Genomic DNA, 21,823 nt, shown 5'->3' on the forward strand with positions numbered 1-21,823 from the left:
TGATCATGCTGATAACAGGATTAAAGTCCACTCAGGACAAAAAAAACATGATTTTTGTGATCTCATGCATGCACGTATTACTGCACATGATATGAAGAAAATTTTGTATAGGCCTATGTTAAATTACACTACCAGTCAAAAGATTGAACACATTGCCATTATAATGTTTTTAAAAGAAGTCTCAAGTCTCTAACCAAATAATGGTTTTCTATTTTAACCCTCAGGGGTCTGAGGATTTTTGGGGCCCTGGAGAAGTTTTGACATGCCCTGACATTTGTGCTTTTTTCAGTTGTTCATAAACATATTAATGGAAAAAGTGTCATTACACTGTATTCAGCACAAACTAGGCTACAATAATATGTGAGGAACATGTATGTACATGTTTGTGTTTTTGAAGGAATAACGTTTATGCGTGGTTATTGAAAAAACAAAAAACTTAAGTCACTGAAATAAGGCCAAAAAAAGTATATTAAATCTGTGTTCATAAGACTTCTAGGTATTGGAGGTTGTAGACTAGAGTTTTTGCTTCAGAATGAAGTAAAAATTATCCTTCCTACTCCTTCATATAAAACAATAGAGAGATTTAAATTTTCTAAGACACTTTTGGTCAAGAAACACAGTATGCGAGGAGGCGGGAATCCTCATGTATAATGGGTGATTCTCACCTGAGAAGACAAAAGAATTGAATAATAATGACCTGAAATGACTTGCATATTAATGAGGCCTTTCAGTCAGGTAGGCTGTGAAAAAACCCTCTGTGATCATGCTAATAACAGGATTAAAGTCCACTCAGGACAAAAAAAAACATGATTTTTCTGATCTCATGCATGCACGTATTATTGCACATGATATGAAGAAAATTTTGTATAGGCCTATGTTAAATTACACTACCAGTCAAAAGATTGAACACATTATAATGCCATTATAATGTTTTTAAAAGAAGTCTCAAGTCTCTAACCAAATAATGGTTTTCTATTTTAATATACTTTCAAATATAATGTATTTCTGTGATGCAAAGCGTCTGAACATTCCTACCTCTAGGGCATTTCATATAGGCTACTATATTTGTTATATTATAGAGCCTAAATGTTGATGTGCAGTTGACAAACTATACATCATTAAAAAGATCTAAGACTCAAGCTTCACATTTTGACTCTTAAAATCTTATATTGACCATAATTTCTTAATATGCTTAAAAGCATACACATTTGGAGAAATATTGATGGATTCTCATGTGTTTATATAAATTTTCTATACAGAGATAATATTTATTATTCTATATTTATTGTCATTACTATGAGTGCTGGATACTGTGTTTTCATCATTCATACTTGCAGCCGGAGGGCGCTCTGCCCCTTTTGTCCACAAATGCCTCAGTAAAAGAAGAGGCATATCATGTGACAATCAAGGAACTAACAGAGGCAAGAGATCGCTAAATATGGCTATTCAAAACACTTTTGAAGACAATAAATACACGATTGAGATGATGAATGCATGTATTGCCTCTGAATTTGCGTCTGAATAGCGCTGGCTCCGTGGGCGTGGCCGCATTAGCGGATAATGAGCTGAATCACGGACTTCTGACATGGCTCTCTTTTCATACAGATTACATAAACACAGAAGGTTTGTTTTCGATTTGACTTACATGTTTTAAAACCTGACATCTTAACGTTTTTTTAGACATAAGTGCAATTTTTTTGTCATTAGTGTTCACTAAGTTACAGTTCATTTTCTAAGAACTATCAGATTGGACTTCGTTCAGAGGGAGAGGAGAGATCACGCATCATGTTAGTTTTCTTTATTTTACAAAGAGCACAACATTTTGTTTTTACTCTGAGTGTACACAAATGAAAGAAGATATTCCACAGATTAAAATGGTGTATAACTCTTAATTGTATGTGCAACATTGACGGAGTATTTTGAGTCTCTTTCACACTGATAAGAAAAAACCACGGTGGTATCGCCGGCGATACCTTCAGACCTCAGAGTGTTAATATACTTTAAAATATAATGTATTTCTGTGATGCAAAGCGTCTGAACATTCCTACCTCTAGGGCATTTCATATAGGCTACTATATTTGTTATATTATAGAGCCTAAATGTTGATGTGCAGTTGACAAACTATACATCATTAAAAAGATCTAAGACTCAAGCTTCACATTTTGACTCTTAAAATCTTATATTGACCATAATTTCTTAATATGCTTAAAAGCATACACATTTGGAGAAATATTGATGGATTCTCATATGTTTATATCAATTTTCTATACAGAGCAGTAATATTTATTATTCTATATTTATTGTCATCATTATGAGCGCTGGATGCGGTGTTTTTAATTCATACTTGAGCCAGAGGGCGCTCTGCCCCTTTTGTCCACAAATGCCTCAGTAAAAGAAGAGGCATATCATGTGACAATCAAGGAACTAACAGAGGCAAGAGATCGCTAAATATGGCTATTCAAAACACTTTTGAAGACAATAAATACACGATTGAGATGATGTATGCATGTATTGCCTCTGAATTTGCGTCTGAATAGCGCTGGCTCCGTGGGCGTGGCCGCATTAGCGGATTATGAGCTGAATCACGGACTTCTGACATGGCTCTCTTTTCATACAGATTACATAAACACAGAAGGTTTGTTTTCGATTTGACTTATATGTTTTAAAACCTGACATCTTAACGTTTTTTTAGACATAAGTGTAATTTTTTTGTCATTAGTATTCACTAAGTTACAGTTCATTTTCTAAGAACTATCAGATTGGAGTTCGTTCAGAGGGAGACGAGAGATCACGCATCATGTTTGTTTTCTTTATTTTACAAAAAGCACAACATTTTGTTTTTACTCTGAGTGTACACAAATAAAAGAAGATATAGTATTTTGAGTATTTTGAGTCTCTTTCACACTGATAAGAAAAAAACCACGGTGGTATCGCCGGCGATACCTTCAGACCTCAGAGTGTTAATGGATACTCCTGACATTAAGGCCTTTGAGGCCACCATACCCCTAGTAGAGTGGACACGGACAGCTAACAGAGATGGCTGTCCGGCCGCCTCATAAGCAAGTGAGATAGCCTCGACCACCCACTTGCTCATTCTCTGCTTAGATGTTGGGCCCTCTTTTCTTATGAGACCCGGAATACACAAACAATTGATCCGTTTTGCCCCACAGGGCAGCTCTGTGGACATATGCATCTAAAGCCCTCACTGGGCAGAGCAGATTGAGTTTCACCCTTCTAATACCACGGCCAAGTCCCAAGCCGGAGTCCTTGTACGTACTGAAGGCCTCAGCCTCAGAGTACCACGGAGGAAGCGTATAAAAAGGGGGTCTCATCCTACCAAGGAATCCCCCAGAGGAGCATGGCCGAAATGGCCGCATACACTTCCTCGTGGATGGAGCTCTGGAGTGGAGTATGGTCTCCACAATCTCAGTTGGGAGAGCAGCATCTATGAGCCTGGCCCCCTCAGAGGCCAGGCCCACAGTCTCCGTAGTTCTGGGCGTGGATGAATTATCATGCCGCCCGCTTGAGACAGGAGGTCCTGCCTGAGAGGAAGCTCCATCAGGGAGCCATCTAGAAGTGACACTAAGTCTGAGAACCATATTTTGGTTGGCCAGTACAGGGCTATCAATATTAGACTGACCCCTTCCTGGCATACTTTCTTCAGAACTCCCGGGAGTAGAGCGAACGGGGAAAGGCATAAAGACCCAGCCTCGGCCACGTCTGTACCATGGCATCCAGACCCAATGGTGCTGAATGAGATAGGGAGAACCACAGTGGACAATGGGTTGATTCCCCTGAAGCAAATAGATCGATTTCAGCTCGACCGAAGTTTTCCAAAGTGAGCTCCACACCTCGGTGTGGAGACTCCATTCCCCGGGCCTCGGCCCCTGCCTCGACAGGGCGTCTGCTCCCACATTTTAATGCCCTCAGGTCTGGGAGGAAGTATTTTACTGCAAGAAATACCGCCATCATTTCCAGCTGATTTATGTGCCAGGAACTCTGATGGTCCTCCCAGAGACCCTGAGCTGAGCGACCACTCATGATCGCCCCCCAGCCCGTGAGGGAAGCATCCGTCGTAAGCATTACACAATGACGAGAAGTCCCCAACACGGGTCCTGGGACAGGAACCAAGGCTTTTTCCACATGACCAGAGCACGAAGGCATCGGCGCATGACTTTGATCATGCAAAAAGGATTTCCCCTCGGAGAAAACCCCTTGGTTCTGAGCCACCACTGTTCTAAATATAAATATGCCTGTATTGTGGTGGAGTCCCAAACTACCCCTAAGTAGTTGGTAATTTGACTCGGAACCAGCACACTTTTCTTGGCATCGAGCCTCAGCCCAAGCTTCTTCATGTGCGACAGAACAATATCTCAATGTTGAACTGCCAACTGTTCTGTTTGAGCTAGTATCAACCAGTCGTCGATATAATTCAGTACGCGGATGCCCTGGAGTCTCAAAGGAGCCAGAGCTGCATCCACGCACTTCGTGAACATGCGGGGTGATAGAGATAAGCCGAAGGGAAGAACCCTGTACAGCAAAGCTTTGCCCCGAAAGCAAACCTGAGGGACTTCCTGTGTTGAGGATGGATGGATACATGAAAGTAAGCATCTTTCAGGTCTATCACAACAAACCAGTCCTCAGACCTGATCTGTGGGATAACCCTCCATCCTTCTTTGGAACAATGAAGCATTGGTTGTAAAACCCTGACAGCTTGCTGGGAGGAGAACCCCTTCTATAGCTCCTTTTTGCAAGAGCGTCATAACCTCCTGTTCCATTACCAGAGACTGCACGGGGGCCACCACTGTGGGAAGGACCCCATTAAACTGGGCCGGGCGAGACCCGAATTTGTAACCCTTTTCTATTGTGAGCAGCACCCATTTTGGAATATTTGGGAGAAGTTTCCATTCTGCTTTATTTACTAAGGGAACCAGTCTCTCGAGACTGGCCTCTGGGTTTTTGAGCACTTGACTCGGCGCCCTGAAGCGGCGAACCGGCAAGGAACAGCCGAATCAAGTGATGACCGGCCCTCCTCGGAGGGTCGGTGGAGACTGCTGCGCCCTGAAGCACACTGGGTGGCAGGGTTAGCAGAACGGCCCCCTGAGGGCGCCAAAGAGGGATGGGTACCAAGTATTTTAATACCCAACCCTCTCTGGAGGGGGCTGCCCTCCAATGTCCCGCGCCACTGGCATCAGGACCTCTTCGAAGCCTTCTTGGTGATAATTACAGTCCGCAGATCTGTGTTACCCCACAGAGACTTCAGCTGTGTCGCCTGTCCCTGTCCACAAGCTTTCTGCGGGGGACCAAGGGTGGCGACACTTTCTTTGGAAGAGAGGTCAGGCCAGTTCCCTGAAATGGCGAACCGGCAGGGAACATCTGAACTGACCGCTCTACAATCCTCCTCTTTCTTGGAGGAACACTGGAAACCACTGCGCCCTGAAGCACACGAGGTGGCAGGGTTGGCAGAACGGTCTCCTTTATTTTCTTTTAAATTCCTCAGAATTTAATGTATTCAATATTTCATTTAATCCTCAAATTAAATGCAGCCAGTTCTTATATAAATATATATATTTTTGAACAGACTGAATATATTTAGAACACAAAAAAGAATTATAGCTCGTAATAATTCGCAAGGTATTTTAGGGTAAGAGAGAAAGAGAACTCCCGTCTACTCAGATCCCTTAATATATAAATATATATATATAGACATACACACACACATGCATAATTGCGGACACGTGATATATGCGCAGCCTCGGCAAATGCAAGACCCGAGCCGGATATTCATTCTTGCAGACTTAATCTACGCGCTGCCTCGGCAACGCGAGATCAGAGCCATATATTCTTTAATGAAAACTCAATCTACGCGCTGCCTCGGCAAGCGCAAGATCTGAGCTATATTTTAATGAAAACTCAATCTACGCGCTGCCTCAGCAGGTTTTTACAGTGCACACAGACAGCTCCCTCGAGAGCTGCCTGGGCATACTCAACTCCCATTTCACTGCTGTTTCTCGCCATAATACGTGTCTTTTTTATATATATAAATATATGGATTGGTGTGAGATACTCTTGTCCTCAGACGAAGAGATCGTGACTTGTTTATATGTGATAAGACAAACAACACCAAATAAGACACACAAGATACAGAGAGCGCTTGCTGAAGACAACAGAAGCTAGCGTTCTTTGTTCTGGGTATGCTTTATAGTTTCCTGGTCCGTGACGTCACCCGCCTCTGACGTCTCGTTTCCTCATTGGTTGGATACAGAGGTGCTTCACGAACACATCATACAGAGGGTTCCCATCACGTCATTGACATAGCGTCGATAGTTCCCACGAAAGGGAACCACAAATACAGTCACTGCAATATAATTAACTTGCTTATTACTTTTGACCAATAGGTGGCGCTGTTACCAAATTGATGTTGTGGTCAGTGTGAGAAGACAATGACTCGTACAAAGTTTGCTGTAAATATGCCAAAACACTGTAGAGTTACAGCTTCAGAATCAGCTTGGCCCCATGCCATCAAATTTGTTGATGCATTGTTTGAGAACGGTTTGGTCAATCAAAAAGCTTTTGACAACTTTTTTCATTGGCTGAAGATGGTCTGAGCTGATTTTGGTGAAAATTGGACCAAACATCTAGAAGGAGCTCAGAAAAGTGGGTTTTCAAAAAACTTTAACTTCAACATGGTGGACAGCAAGTTTGACCAAATATGGTATAACATTGTTCTTGGTATAACTCAAAGAATCTATAAAGGCCTAAAATAGGCAAAATTATTTAAAAGCTATTTGCATTTTTGGAAATTTCATAAATTTTGACCAGAAGGTGGCGCTGATCCAAAATCTTTTGAATACCTTCAGGGAATGGTACAGAATGGCCTACACCCACTGAATCAAAAGAGACCAGTTTTATGATTTTTAAGCAAACCGTTCAGAAGCTATTGGCAAAAAATATTTATCTTTCGCTGTGCCGAAACGCTGCATGTAGCCTCTGGTCATGCTTGTGATGACATGTATCAAAACTCGATCCAATTTGACATGCTCTTCATTAAATTCGGCCACCGTTACTCGAGAACAGTTGGGTTTATCAAAAAGCTTTAAAAACTTTTTGCAAGCATGGTCTAAAGATGATATGATTCAATTTTTGTGAAAATTAGACAAACCATCTAGAAGGAGTTTGAAAAAGTAGGTTTTTCTGAACATTCAAAATGGTGGAAACATTTTCATGACAGAAAAATAATAAATGCTAACATTAATGAATGTAGTTTTTTTTTTTTGTAGCTCACAAATTTCACATTTTGTTAGTTTGGTTGTTTAACTTAATTTGACATTCATTTGCATGGATACATTAAATTCAGTTAATCAAAAGTGGTAGGTCAGGTCACTGACCCATGACTCATCAACAAAGAGAAGCTGTTGCATCAGTCTGTTATGTGTGTTTGTCCATGTTTTTCACACTTTTAATGAACGGTTCAGTTAAGGATCATCTCTGTAATCAGCAGAGATTTTAACAGCACCCTCAGGGGCACATTTTGTAAATAACATGCCATAACCATAATTGGTCTTCAGAGTGTACTGTAATTGATTTACTCAGATGTTCATATCATCTAATCATTAGGGGTCACTGCCTAATGGTTACAGCTTTGACCTACTAACTGAAACTCTCTTACTAGTCCCATGAAGGACAACGGGAATCATGTGGCATCTCTGGCCTTATATATCTAGTGGTTCACAATCAATTAATGCCAAGCCCAACATTAAGGCATTTACAAACATCACTACTCATCTCATATCATATCATCTCATCTCATATCATATCATTGCAACATGTGCACATTATGAACAGTTTTGGCTGTTGATAAACAAATTCAAGCATAGCAAAAGAAGAAAAAAAAGCCAATTGTGGCAGATCTGGTTTCATTAAAATGTCAGATCTCAGTTTTTGTGTGCTCTTCACAAGTTCTCAGCTGATAAAATTCCATTATATGTACACACCGGTCCTAAAACTAACTTTTTGCCACACCTGCCAATGGCCAGTGACATATATAATTTTATATGACTTATATAATAAAACAAAGACACAAATGAAATTAAAGCTGCAAGCAGCAATGAATGGGCCCTTGCACCTATGCCACCGCCACACAGTGGCTTTAGGAAAACAGAGCACGGTGGGCAATATGCATTAGAGTATATAAATATAGAGGATATGCATCGACGTCACTTTCCCGCCAAAAGCGCGCTCCCTCAGCTGGACTGAGTGGCAAAAGAACCTGCTGCGTGACTGGATTTAACAGGGGAAACTGCGAAAACGCGAGTAAAACTAACGAATTACACTAAAGGTTGGAATTGAATGTGTTCCTTACAACTTGTCAAATAAACCTAATCCATGGATATTGACATGCAGCCAGGAGTCGTGTTTCCTGACATTTATATGTGCCTGATTTCGGAGGCGGGGAAATACATAAAGCAAATCTGCCTGTGAACATTTTATATAACTACAATATCGGTAGGTTTAAATCCACGTAATCACTTATATCAATGTTATATCGTCATATTGTCCAGCCCTAAAACATATATAGTTTTATAGTATAGTTTTTGTCAGTGTTGTTTATTTTAAAACACCAAATTATGCAGAATATATGATGGAAAATATTTAATTGATGAGTTGTCAACATAATATATAACAATACAATATATACGGTATGATTTTACCTCAAAATCCAATAATTTGACACAAAACGATAACTGCAAATCCATGTTTCTCTGCCTGGAGTCGAGCTGTTTCTGTGAATTGCAGTAATCCATTAGATTTTTTCCCTGTTGCTTTCTGCAGTCTTTAAATATATACCTCAGGGTTTGTGTCAAAGCTATTTGTACGGTCAATCACAAAGCTCTTTCCAGTTTTGGATGTGTTTTTTCACGACATTCACGCTGAAAACCAATGCTGCAGCTCAAGGGGCTCGCACACCGGACGCGAAGCTCAGCGCCGCGCCGCGACACGTCTTTCAAATTCGAACGCATTGTTTTATATTTTTTTCTGATGCTTAGCTGTGCGCCGCGGACAGGCACCGAATGTCACCGCCGGTGTGCGTACACTCATAGAAAACAATGCGTTCGAATTTTAAAGACGTGGCGAGGCGCTGAGCTTCACGTCTGGTGTGCGAGCTCCTTCAGTCTTTTGCCACTCAGTGGCCGTGACCGCAGTCGTAATGGTCGATGGTGACGTCACATGCATACCCTCTATAGGATGACTACATCAGTCATTTGTATTTGCCACACTTCCTGCTACCATATAGTGGTGATATGATTATAACAAAATTTTTGCCGTGTAGGTGTCTTCAGGCCAGGGGACTTGTCTAACATGAATTTTGAGCAGATTGGATATATTATACTTGAGTTACAACAACTTTCTGTTTCATGACTATAATAGCATGCTTTAGCACTCAGCTAAGTGTTGCTAAAATGTTTTAGAATGTTTGTAGTACGTTTAGCACTCAATTGAATATTTTAGTATGTTGCTAGTAGTGCATCACAGTGGTAAACATCACTTCCTGTTGCCAGTGGGTGGCGCCATTACTATAACTGAATATTGACATGTATGCCTGAGTTACAACAACTTCCTGTTTCATGGCGTTAATCGCATATACATTAACACATTTTCATTTTTGGTCCAGACCAAAAGAACCAAGAGAACCAGATTACAAGTGTGAACACACATTTATGCCTCATGTCATTCCATAACTGGATGGATGGATGGATGGATGGATGGATGGATGGATGGATGGATGGATGGATGGATGGATGGAGTGCAAAAAAATGTTGCAGCATCTGATTGGGTGGTAGATGTGTTGGCCAGTCTGTCAAACACTGTATAAATGAAAGGACAGTAAGGAGAGGAGAACAAACTCCTAACAGGAGGAGACTCACTCATGGCCTACGAGACAGAGGATCATGAGACTCAATACTGCTTTCCTGCCATCAACTCATCATGTATCAAGGGAAAACGCTTCAGTTATGATTACTATTTTATGTACATGTGTTTTTCACTTCTGTCAGCATGGACTGTGTTTCTGAACCTGCTGGTGATCATCTCCATCTCTCACTTCAAGAAGCTTCACACTCCAACCAACCTGATTATTCTCTCTCTGGCTGTGGCCGACCTGCTTACTGGACTTATTGTGATGCCCTTAGAGGCCATCAAGTTGATTGAGACATGTTGGTACTTCGGAGAAACTTTCTGTAAACTATTTATGTTCATCATGGGGCTACTTTTATCAGCATCTCTCAGTAATTTAGTTTTAATTGCTGTTGATCGTTATGTGGCTGTGTGTCACCCTTTACTGTACCCACAGAAAATAACCATGACTAGAATGATAATTATTGTCTGTTTTTGCTGGCTTTTTTCTTCAACTTATAATATTGCAATTGTAGTAAGTATCTCATACAGAACAGAGGCATGTTATGGTGAATGTAATGTTATGCTTACATTTGAATGGAGAGTAATTGATTTAATATTTTCCTTCCTGTTTCCTTGTACCCTGATCATAATTTTACATTTGAGGATATTTTATGTTGCACAAAAACAAGTTAAAATGATAAACTCTCTGATGAAGAGTGGAAAATGTGTTGTGGAAGGTTCAATGAGGAGGAAATCTGAGAGCAAAGCTGCTCTGACATTAGGAATCATTGTGGCAATTCATCTGCTTTGCTGGATTCCATACTATATCTTGACTCTAACTGAAAACACAGCAATCCCACCCACTGTACTGTATTGTCTAATATGGGTCTTATACATTAACTCATGTCTGAATCCTCTTATCTATGCTTTATTTTACCCCTGGTTTAGAAAATCTGTTAAGCACATCTTAACTCTTAGAATATTTCAGCAAGCATCCTCTAGGCTTAATATTTTTACAAATCATCATTCATGAATTAACACAATTTGTGCTTCAAACTGGTGAAGCAATTCCTTATAAAGTGCACCATATACTGTCATTTAGAACTTATTTTAGATTATTTTAATAGGCTAAATAATCCATAATTAATCTACGTACCAAATAAATAAATGTAACTTTTTGCAATTTTGCAAATGTAACAAAACAAACCTGTTAATGTTTTATCAGATTGTCAGGAATCTTAATTATCCTGCTCATATACATGATGCTATTCATATTAATCAACACTCAAAAAATGAACTTTCACTGTTTTTAGTTTCACTCAAACCACCCTTGTTCACATTACTTAAAAAACTCATGTAACTACATGAATGTAATTTAACTGCGTTGTTTCTACTAAAATTGAGTATTGTCAGCTTAACTTAGTGTTTGTTCAGTCAACTTAACTTTCCTGTGTGAAACGCACACATTATTGTTGACATAACTAACTCTGCAGTGGATCCATAGTACCCAGCATGCTTTGCAAGGGACTGCATTAGGAGAGTAAATTTAGGGATTAAAGTGTTATTTTATGTATTTTTCAGTAAAGGGAAAGATGTTGTTAGTTTTTGTTAGTGTTTAATGTTCAGTTATGTTGGACATTTAGAGTAGTTTCTGTAATGTTTTTGTATTTTGTGGTTCCCATTATGCAGAACAGTGTCGCCTGTGTTTAGGCTGTGCGCACTCATTTAAGCATGTTTATAGGATGAAACTCCTGCTCTCAATTCAATTGAGTTTGTTCAATTAGTTATTTTTGAGTGCATTTTGGGGTGAGGGGCTGCATTCTGATATGTTGTATCCTTTTTATTTAAAAGATTATTCAAAAAAAAAATTGTGTTCACCGTACGTAATCAACATAACATTATTAAGTAAACTGCACATATAAATATTATGTAACAGTGACATTCAAATGATTTGTATTTACTCAAAGAAATTTTGTCAGCTTTACTTGAATTTCTTTTGTTCATTCAACTAAATAGTTTTTTGTACAAATTACTCAATATTGTTGCGTGGAACCACTTTTTATTTTTTAAGTAAATCCAACAATTAATTTTTTTAAATTGAACTAATTACAAAATTCATGTACATGTGCATCTCTAATTACGTTCAAATCATTAAATAAGGAATAAAACTGAAAGTTAGTAGGTGTCAATTTGTTACTTTGTTACACGTTACTCAACATCACATAAAGCCTTCATTTAAAATTTCATTTTTCATAAAAATTCTAATCTTCACAAGAAACACCTACATATACTATATAATTTTGCATTAATTCTGCATTAAAATCTTCTCAGGCCAAGTGGGTTTCTTAATAAATGGACAGAGTGTCCCATTTAAAAGAGATTACTAGATGCCAGTAAAACCAAAATAGGGCCTTTACAGTTCCAGGACTTCGCATCTAATTTTGATAAAGCTTCAAAGTCATTTGTCGAACTTTTTATTCTATCTATTTCTATAAGCTTTAATTCAATGTAAGTGAGTAGTCTGAGTTAACAGTACCATTGCATCATCTGCCTTTTTTTTCCTTTTTTCTATTGTATAAAAAAAAAAAAAAAAAAAAAAAGAAGAAGAAGAACACTACAATGCTATTATAGAATTTCAGAGAGGGTGGTAGATGGGTTGGTGAGTCTGATCCAAACACTATAAATGGAGGGACAGTAAAGAGCAAACTCCTAATAGGAAGAAACCACTCATGGCCTATGAGACAGAGGATCATGAGACTCAATACTGCTTTCCAGCCATCAACTCATCATGTATCAAGGGAACACGCTCCAGACATGAATACAATATCATGTATGTGTTTTTTTCATTGCTGTCAGCATGGACTGTGTTTCTGAACCTGCTGGTGATCATCTCCATCTCTCACTTCAAGAAGCTTCACACTCCAACAAACCTGCTCATTCTCTCTCTGGCTGTTTCCGACCTGCTTATTGGACTTATTGTGATACCCATAGAGGGCATCAAAATAACTGAGACGTGCTGGTACTTTGGAGACATTTTGTGTGGAGTGTTTATAAATACCCTTGGACTGCTCCTATCAGCATCTCTCAGTAATTTAGTTTTTATTTCTGTTGATCGTTATGTGGCTGTGTGTCACCCTTTATTGTACCCACAGAAAATAACCACAACTAAAACTTTAATGATCATCTTTCTCTGTTGGTTTTGTTCCTTAGCTTACAATACTGCCATTGTAATAAATAATAAATATTTTGACACTTTTCACACAACAGACGTATGCTATGGAGAGTGCCCTTACATGATGAGTTCTGCCTGGAGAGCTAGTGACCTGATCTTGTCCTTTGTGTCTCCTTGTATCACAATCATAACTTTATATTTGAGGATATTCTATGCTGCTCAACGGCAAGTGAAAATTATTAATTTACTTTTAAAGACAAGAAAAAGTGTAAAGGAGGACACCTTAAAAAGGAAATCTGAGAGCAAGGCTGCTCTAACTTTAGGAATAATTGTGACATTTCATCTGCTTTGCTGGATTCCATTCTACATTCTTTCTTTATCAGGAAGCACAGTCAACACTGCAATTATGTCAAAATTTCTAACATGGACCTTGTATGTTAACTCCAGTCTGAATCCCATTGTCTATGCTTTATTTTACCCCTGGTTTAAAAAGGCAGTTAAATATATCTTAACTCTTAAATTATGTAAGCCAGCATCCTCTCATGTGGACATTTTTAATGATTACCATTAATGATTCATGTGAATGGCAGTACTGCAGATATTACACGACAAATATGAGAGATACCCTTTTAAGATCAAATTAACAAATTATGCTTGGAACAACACTGTATGTGCAAATTATTGTTCTGACAAAAGATTTAAATATTATGTCTAGTGTGTATAGAGTAATATATCTGAAATGAATTGTAACATCATTTGACAACTATATCTATGTATCTTTTCAGAAGGCCTGTCACAATAACTACTTTTTTGTTAGGCAATATATTGTCCCAGAAATAATTGCGATAAATGACATTATTGTCATTTTAAGACCATTTTATACCACTGATTATATAATGTTAATATAACAGCATAATAATGCAAGTACACACTTTCAAATAAAAAAGATCTTAAGAATAATTAGATACAATTTTATTTGAATTGAAATGTCAAAAAAGTAATATCCGAAGTAAATAAAATTTGAATGAATAATAAACCTTTCTAAACAAAAAGTGCAAAGTAACAAGCAGGAAAAAAAAACTAAACTTTGACAAAGTCAGTTTAGACTTTTAAAGTGTACTCACATAGCAAAAAGGCACTTGTGTGATTTTACATTTACAGATTTTTCTCTTTACTCTCTAGACATGTTTTTTTAAAAGGTGAACTTCTTTTAACTTGAGGGCTCTGTGTTGAGGGCTGTGAGCTCTGTCGTGCACAAGACACTGCAAAAGACGCAAGTGCAATGGTTAAAGACGTCCATCTACCACACGTTTACATAGAAAAACAATGGAAAAACAGAGCCGTGGAATGCAAAAACGCATTCTCTGTGAACTGCTTCAAAGCCATTGGTGAGCTATTCCGTACTGTAATGTTTGTATGTGCACTGGAACAGTGGATTGCGGCTTTGAAATAAAGTTAATTTGGACTGTCTGTAGTCCTCAGGAAAGCACTATAACTCCTCGAATAATGCCTTTTCTTCACCTGTCTATGTCCACTCTTTGTGTGAGGAGGAGCTTTCTCAGAATTGCTTTCACCTCTGACACAGAGAGTAGACAAGATGACAGAGGCAGTACGACTGACTAAAATGTTTACTACTACAAACTGATACGGGCAGACAAGTATGATTTGAAACATGCCAATGCAATTCCACTAATGCCAACATAATGCAAATGCAGCACTAAGATCCAGTAACACTAATAGAGAGAAACAACCACGTTCTGATGATAAGAGCAAATCATTTGTAACTCTAATGAGAGAAGTCCTAGTACTATGGTATAAATTCTGACTGGAAACCTCACAAATACCATTTCTTTCTAAAAGAGGAACATAGTTGTGATGAGTCCTTGAATACATATTAAAATTAAATTTGGGGAAAGTACAATTGTACTTCTTGTGTATAAAATGAATGTCAAATTTGCAAAATGGCAAATTGGCAAATTCCACGCTTTCAAACACAAGACAAGACAATTACTGGAAAAGCTTTATAAATGCAAATGTAAAACCTTCAAATGTATTGAGGGTTTTAAGGTTTCAACAGATTTTATTTATTATCAAAGGAGAAAATTTAACCCTCTGGAGTCTGAGGCTGATTTGGGGCCTGGAGAAGTTTTGACATGCCCTGACATTTGTGCTTTTTTCAGTTGTTCATAAACATATTAATGGAAAAAGTGTCATTGCACTGTATTCAGCACAAACTAGGCTACAATAATATGTGAGGAACATGTATGTACATGTTTGTGTTTTTGAAGGAATAACATTTATGCGTGGTTATTGAAAAAACAAAAAACTTAAGTCACTGAAATAAGGCCAAAAAAAGTATAGTAAATCTGTGTTTACAATACTTTAGGGTATTGGAGGTTGTAAACTAGAGTTTTTGCTTCAAAATTATGTAAAAATTATGCTGCCTACTCCTTCATATAAAACAATATATTGATTTAGTTTTTATAAGACACTTTTTGCCAAGAAACACAGTATGCGTGGAGGCATGAATCACCACTGAATAATGGGCCATTCTCACCTGAGAAGACAAAAGAATTGCACAGTAATGAGCTGAAATGACTTGCATATTAATGAGGCATTTCAGTCAGGTAGGCTGTGAAAAAAACCTTCTGTGATGTCTCAAGCTCATCATGATATATGAAACATACAGAAAAATATTATTACAATATAAAGTAATGGTTTTATATTATACTTTAAAATATAATGTATTTCTGTGATGCAAAGAGTCTGAATATAGGCTTTTAGTTTAAAAGCATGCACATTTGGAGAAATATTGGATTCTCATATGCTTATGTCAATTTTCTATACAGAGGAGTTATATTTATTTAATATTCATTGTCATTACTATGAGCGCTGGTGTTTTCAATTCATACTTGAAGTCGGAGGGCGCTCTCTGTGCATTTTTAGTCCACAAATTCATCTAAAAGAAGAAGAGGCTATTCCATGAATGGAGTTTCCAATTCATACTGCAGCCGGAGGGCGCTAAAGAAACAAAAACTCATCTAAAATTCATCTATAGAAGAAAAGAAAACAGGAACTAACTGCATGTCTTCTAGAGCTCGCTAACCATGACTTTTACATCCAGATAAACACTTTTCAAGACAATAAATACACGATTGAGACGATGAATGCATGTATTGCCTCTGATTTTGCGTCTGAATAGCGCTGGCTCCGTGGGCGTGGCATTAGCAGATAATGAGCTGAATCACAGACTTCTGACATGGCTCTCTTTTCATACAGATTACATAAACACAGAAGGTTTGTTTTCGATTTGACTAACATGATTTAAAACCTGACATCTTAACGTTTTTTTAGACATAAGTTTAATTTTTCTGTGATTAGTATTCACTAAGTTACAGTTCATTTTCTGAGAACTATCAGATTGGACTTTGTTCAGAGGGAGAGGAGAAATCAAGCATCATGTTAGTTTTCTTTATTTTACAAAAAGCACAACATTTTGTTTTTACTCTGAGTGTATACAAATAAAAAGATATTCTATAGTTTCAATTGATATATTACTTATGTCTCTATGACAAAAAATGACAGAGTATTTTAAGTCTGTTTTGCTGCAATGTGAAAAAAAACCTGCAAAACGCGCCGGCGCGTTTTCAGACCTCAGAGTGTTAATAGTTAGATTTGATCATTTAAATTATTAGACATTTTATTAATATTTATCTTTTTACTCACAAGCACAATTAAAACTCAAAACATTTGAAATCATTACGTCAGTTGTTTTTTTAATAAAAAAATTAATTAACTATAAAAGCAACTGTTTGTATCGTTCAATAATTTGACCTATAACAATAACCTCATCAGTTCCCATGACCTGTATATACTTTAGGTCAGTTTAAATTAAAGGAGACCTTCACTTTTAATAACAAAAATTTGTAAAGTAGATATAGATTTACTGATTACAGTGTCATCTCTTGAAAGATGAAACAGTAACTCTGGTTAGTCACACTTGGATAGGCCCCATATCTCTGTAGATGTGTGTTAGACAAGTTAAATACAGTACAGGCACTATGGAAAAACAGGAAACTATCCATATCATCACTCTAACTAATCCTTAGTCATTTCATCCCATTTGTCTTGTCTCATTTATTAAAATTTTTAATTAATCTTTAGCGTTGAAACCTGAGAAGTCTTAATGAAAGACTATCACTGAACATGACAAAAAATAAATAAATGTTCTCTCAATTTCCATCCTTTACAAGCAAAGTGACTTTTCCCCATCACACCATCACATTTCTTTGGCCTTTGCAGAATAAAACAGACCAAAACTAACTTTAAAAAGTCCCTTTAGACACTACACATTTCATTGTGATTAACACTAACAGCAATATTCTTCCCATCTAAACACAATTTGTGTGTACATCAGTTTTCCACTTTGAGTTTGTGTATTCTTAGAAATAAGTTCTTTAGATCATCTTAGACATTTGAAGGACTTTAAGTCAACAACAAAGTCAGAACCATACATGCTACACAAAGATTGATATAATCTTTTCCTTCACAATGAAGATGATACTACTTATTTGGAAACGGATGATCTTAAATGACCCAAAAATCATCATTTACTCAAACTCATTGTTCTAAATGTACGCATTTCTTTCTTATGCGGAACACATAATTATATTTTAAAGAATCTGAGTTATCTCTCAAAATATGATATACTTCTTAAAACAGTTTATGTTCCGAGGAAGAAAAAGGTTTAGAACAACATGGGGGTGAATAAATGACATGATTTTCATTTTGGGTTGATATATACTCTTTATGTGTGCTTTACAGGCTTTACAGTCATGCAACAGCTTAAGATCATTTCTCTTCCAGGAATAGGTTCAAGTATTCTGATGAAGGTTCGAATATTTTCAGAGTCAAAATGTATTTCGCTGATAATCGAAACCATCTATAAAACATTGCATAAATAAGTGGATTCATGCATGAATTCATGCATAAAATCCAATACATTAAATTAATGACAAAGGAGTCACCTTTATCTTGCCCAAGAGTAAGAGCAGCTAAATAATATGGTATCCAACATAGAAGATAAACCATTACAACAACACCTAAGGTTCTTGAAGCCTTTTTTTCTGACTTGGCCTTTTTGTCTCTGAGTGAGTTGATATGTTCAGCTTGATGTTTTGCTACAAAGCAGATTTTCAGATATAAAGAAATGATTAAACAACAAGGTGTCACTAAAGTAACTAAGACATCTGTTATGATATATCCCAACTTAATAAAAAGTACACATTCTCCAATACATGTATGATTTTTCTCTGGATAGAGTAAAGAGTCATACAAAAGAAAAAAAGAATATATGCAGGAAAATACCCAGTTTACAACAATAGAAAAAACTGCTCTGTTAATATTTACCCGTGATGAATATCGCAAAGGGTCATTCACAGCAATGTAACGATCCACAGATATAATAATCAAATTACCAAGAGATGCTGTAGTAACCACATACAAAATATAAGGAAATATCGAGCAAAAAATTTCTCCAAAGAACCAGCATGGCTCAATCAATTTGATGCCCTGTACTGGCATAACAATCAGTCCCACAATCAGATCAGCCACTGCCAGAGAAAAGATCAGCACATTGGTTGGAGTGTGGAGCTGTTTGAAGTGAGCGATGGAGATGATCACCAGCAAGTTCAGAAACACAGTGAATACTGATATTGTAGAAATGAATATGTACACAATAATGTACTCGGCTCCAGGTTTTACATTTTTGGTGCAAGACAAATTGTTGTTCGGAAAGCAGTATTGGATTGTTTCATTTTCTGTGTTTGTCGCACCCCAGTTAGACATATTGTCGATAGCTCAATTTTGAGTAGACTCTATGCTTCATTAGAGAACTATTCCAAATCCATACAAAGATGCGTGTCAGTTTGGCCTCCTGGAGCTCATCACTGACATGCCTCTTATATACGTACAGAAAGCACAGAGACCACCCTTTCAACATGACGTTTGATTATTCACCTTTTGTTCCACCTACTAGTTATATATTCATTGATAATTTTTTTTAATTAAAGCTGCAGTCCGCAACTTTTTTTGTGTTCAAAATTTACAAAAAATATATAATGAGAATATAAAACATGAATCTATTTTCCAAACCGTGTTTTTGTCTTATCCTGAATCATTATGGTACACTTATTATAAGTGTTTATATTCGGACTATTTCAGACCGGACTGGTAGGACTCGCCGCAGAGTATCACAGTAACTGCGTGACTCGCCATAGACATACACAGAGAAAAGTAGCTCCGGCTAGAATGTTCCTCCGCAAGACGCATGCAGTTCTGTTTATTAACTGCTAGAGGGTCAAAAATCGCGGACAGCAGCTTTAATCTAATAATCTTTTCATGAAAAAATATCTCAAGAGGTTCTTTTACAGTTCTCATTAAACGCATTAAAGTATCTGTACTGACTCACTTGCTGTAGGTTTGACGTAAACTACTATCAGACCAAACTTTCAATTCCACTCGAATATTTATGCATGTTAATACACAAATTCTTCTAAAATGAATCTTCAGTGTAAATAAACAAGTACAGTTTGCACAAACAAAAGGACAAAATTCCAGTCATATTATTACTCTGCAATTTGCATTCCAATCATACTGCCATTCAAACTAAGCAAATTTGAAAATGCCATAAAATGCACACTTCAGGTCTGATCAAGAGTAGCCTAGTATGAACTAACTTGTTATAATCTGGTCCTAATTGCATTTCACTAACCAGTCCATCCCTTCTGTTTGTTCATGCCATGTCAGAAATATGAAAAATATAAGTTCTCAAATTCATTTTATGTTGGTGGGTATTTTGGTTTGGCAGTATAAAGTGTCTATCAGTAAAGATTTTGCTGTATTGTGAATTTGCATGTAAATATAGCTACGCAGCACAAGACTGCTGAATGTTTTTAGAGTGAAACATGCAAATGTTATCTGCATTTTTTAATAACGGATAAAATAAAATAACAAAACTAACTATATGTTCTTAAATATTTTATTGTGAAAAATTACTCATATTGTAAAAAAAGATTGGTCATATCTCCCACCTCTAGTAGGCATGAATTGTGTATTAACATTAATACATCATGATGCACCAAAGTGTGTTGCAGACCACTGAATCAGCCTAGAGAATAATTCACTGAATCAACTCACCAAATCTACTGAATCAACATGACAACTTCCATGATAATGCATTATCACATATAATTATGCTGCTCTTACTTGCTGTGCCACCAAGAAAGCAAAATATATATTCTTTCTTTATACCAGTCTTTGTTCCTTGTTTTTCTATTTTTATAGCCATCATTTAGAAAACAGACAAATTAATACTCTCATCTGAACTGGCACCACCTTTACTCTGACATGGTTGGGCAATAAAAACAGACAGACTAGCCACTTTTCCACCGTCGGGCCAAACCGTTCTCATAACCATTCTGCTTAACAGCTCGATTATATGCTGCTCTGGCCCAGCCAGTACTGATATGGTTTCATGTCCCACTGTGGTGGGCTGGTAACCGAGTACTTTGGGATGTAATAACAACTGACTTGGTAACGCAGAAGTTTACAGACGATATGAGATTTAAGTAGCGACTGTGTTATGAATAATGATTAGATATTTCTTTCAATTTTATTATTAACTTTGCTCAAATCACGCACTTGGCCAGCTACAGAGAGACTGGCAGCCAGGCAACAAACAAGTGGCCAATCCTGAGTGGCGACGTTTACCAGCACGGTTCAGCACAACCATGCTGAGAATTCTGGGCCAAGAACGGTTTGTAACCGCCGTTCCGAACCAATCTCATGTGGAACCGGAACCATTCTGAGAACCATTTGGCCAACGGTGAAATATGGCTTATGATGATTCGACAGTGTGGTACAGGGAAAGCATCTGTAATGATGATGAAGGTGGTTATGACACAAACAACAGCAAGGGGTTCAGGCTGTTCAACTACACTATCATTTTTAAAACATTATATACATTTACCTGCCTCAGAAAACTGGACAACAATCTTGTCTCCCATGCAACAAACACCCTGCTGAAGAAGCAGACACTAAGATTAACTGAGATTGCAGCAACATGTATATTAAAGGGTTAGTTCACCCAAAAATGAAAATTCTGTAATTTATTACTTACCCTCATGCCGTTCCACACCTATAAGACCTTTGTTAATCTTCGGAACACAAATTAAGATTTTTTAGTTTAAATCCGATGGCTCCGTGAGGCCTCCATAGGGATCAATGACATTTCCTCTCTCAAGATCCATAAAGGTACTAAAAACATATTTAAATCAGTTCATGTGAGTACAGTGGTTCAATATTAATATTATAAAGCGACGACAATATTTTTGGTGTGCCAAAAAAAAAAAAAATAACAACTTATTTAGTGATGGCCAATTTCAAAACAATGCTTCAGGAAGCATCAGAGCACAATGAATCAGTGTATCAAATCATGATTCAGATCGCGTGTTGACCTGCCAACGGCTGCAATCACGTGACTTAGGCGCTCCGAACAGCAGATTCGATACACTGATTCATTGTGCTCCGATGCTTCCTGAAGCACTGTTTTGAAATCGGCCATCACTTTCGTTATTCGTTATATTCTCCAAAAATATTCTCGTCACTTTATAATATTGAGCCACTGTACTCACATGTACTGATTTAAATATGATTTTAGTACCTTTATGGATCTTGAGAGTGGAAGTGTCTATT

At 37.4% G+C, this 21,823-nt stretch overlaps 3 protein-coding genes across 3 annotated transcripts; 2 read left to right on the plus strand and 1 right to left on the minus strand.

The window, feature by feature from the left end:
• The first annotated feature begins 9,754 nt into the window (after nt 1-9,754).
• Nucleotides 9,755-11,771, plus strand: LOC125262979 (trace amine-associated receptor 13c-like). The gene has a single exon (XM_048181818.1). It carries the CDS (start codon nt 9,929-9,931, stop codon nt 10,928-10,930), a length of 1,002 nt encoding a protein of 333 aa, XP_048037775.1. The 5' UTR covers nt 9,755-9,928; the 3' UTR covers nt 10,931-11,771.
• Nucleotides 11,772-12,551: 780 nt separating this feature from the next.
• Nucleotides 12,552-15,176, plus strand: LOC125262980 (trace amine-associated receptor 13c-like). Its single transcript, XM_048181819.1, has one exon. It carries the CDS (start codon nt 12,627-12,629, stop codon nt 13,638-13,640), a length of 1,014 nt encoding a protein of 337 aa, XP_048037776.1. The 5' UTR covers nt 12,552-12,626; the 3' UTR covers nt 13,641-15,176.
• Nucleotides 15,177-16,684: 1,508 nt separating this feature from the next.
• Nucleotides 16,685-19,208, minus strand: LOC125262981 (trace amine-associated receptor 13c-like). The gene has a single exon (XM_048181820.1). It carries the CDS (start codon nt 18,914-18,916, stop codon nt 17,921-17,923), a length of 996 nt encoding a protein of 331 aa, XP_048037777.1. The 5' UTR covers nt 18,917-19,208; the 3' UTR covers nt 16,685-17,920.
• Between the last annotated feature and the right edge of the window lie 2,615 nt (nt 19,209-21,823).

The sequence above is a fragment of the Megalobrama amblycephala genome, linkage group LG2, assembly GCF_018812025.1.
Source record: "Megalobrama amblycephala isolate DHTTF-2021 linkage group LG2, ASM1881202v1, whole genome shotgun sequence".
NCBI classification, from domain to species: domain Eukaryota; kingdom Metazoa; phylum Chordata; class Actinopteri; order Cypriniformes; family Xenocyprididae; genus Megalobrama; species Megalobrama amblycephala.

Excerpts from the sequence above, each read along its gene's own strand:
- LOC125262979 (XM_048181818.1), top strand. The coding sequence starts at position 9,929 with ATGGCCTACGAGACAGAGGATCATGAGACTCAATACTGCTTTCCTGCC.
- LOC125262980 (XM_048181819.1), top strand. The coding sequence starts at position 12,627 with ATGGCCTATGAGACAGAGGATCATGAGACTCAATACTGCTTTCCAGCC.
- LOC125262981 (XM_048181820.1), bottom strand. The coding sequence starts at position 18,916 with ATGTCTAACTGGGGTGCGACAAACACAGAAAATGAAACAATCCAATAC.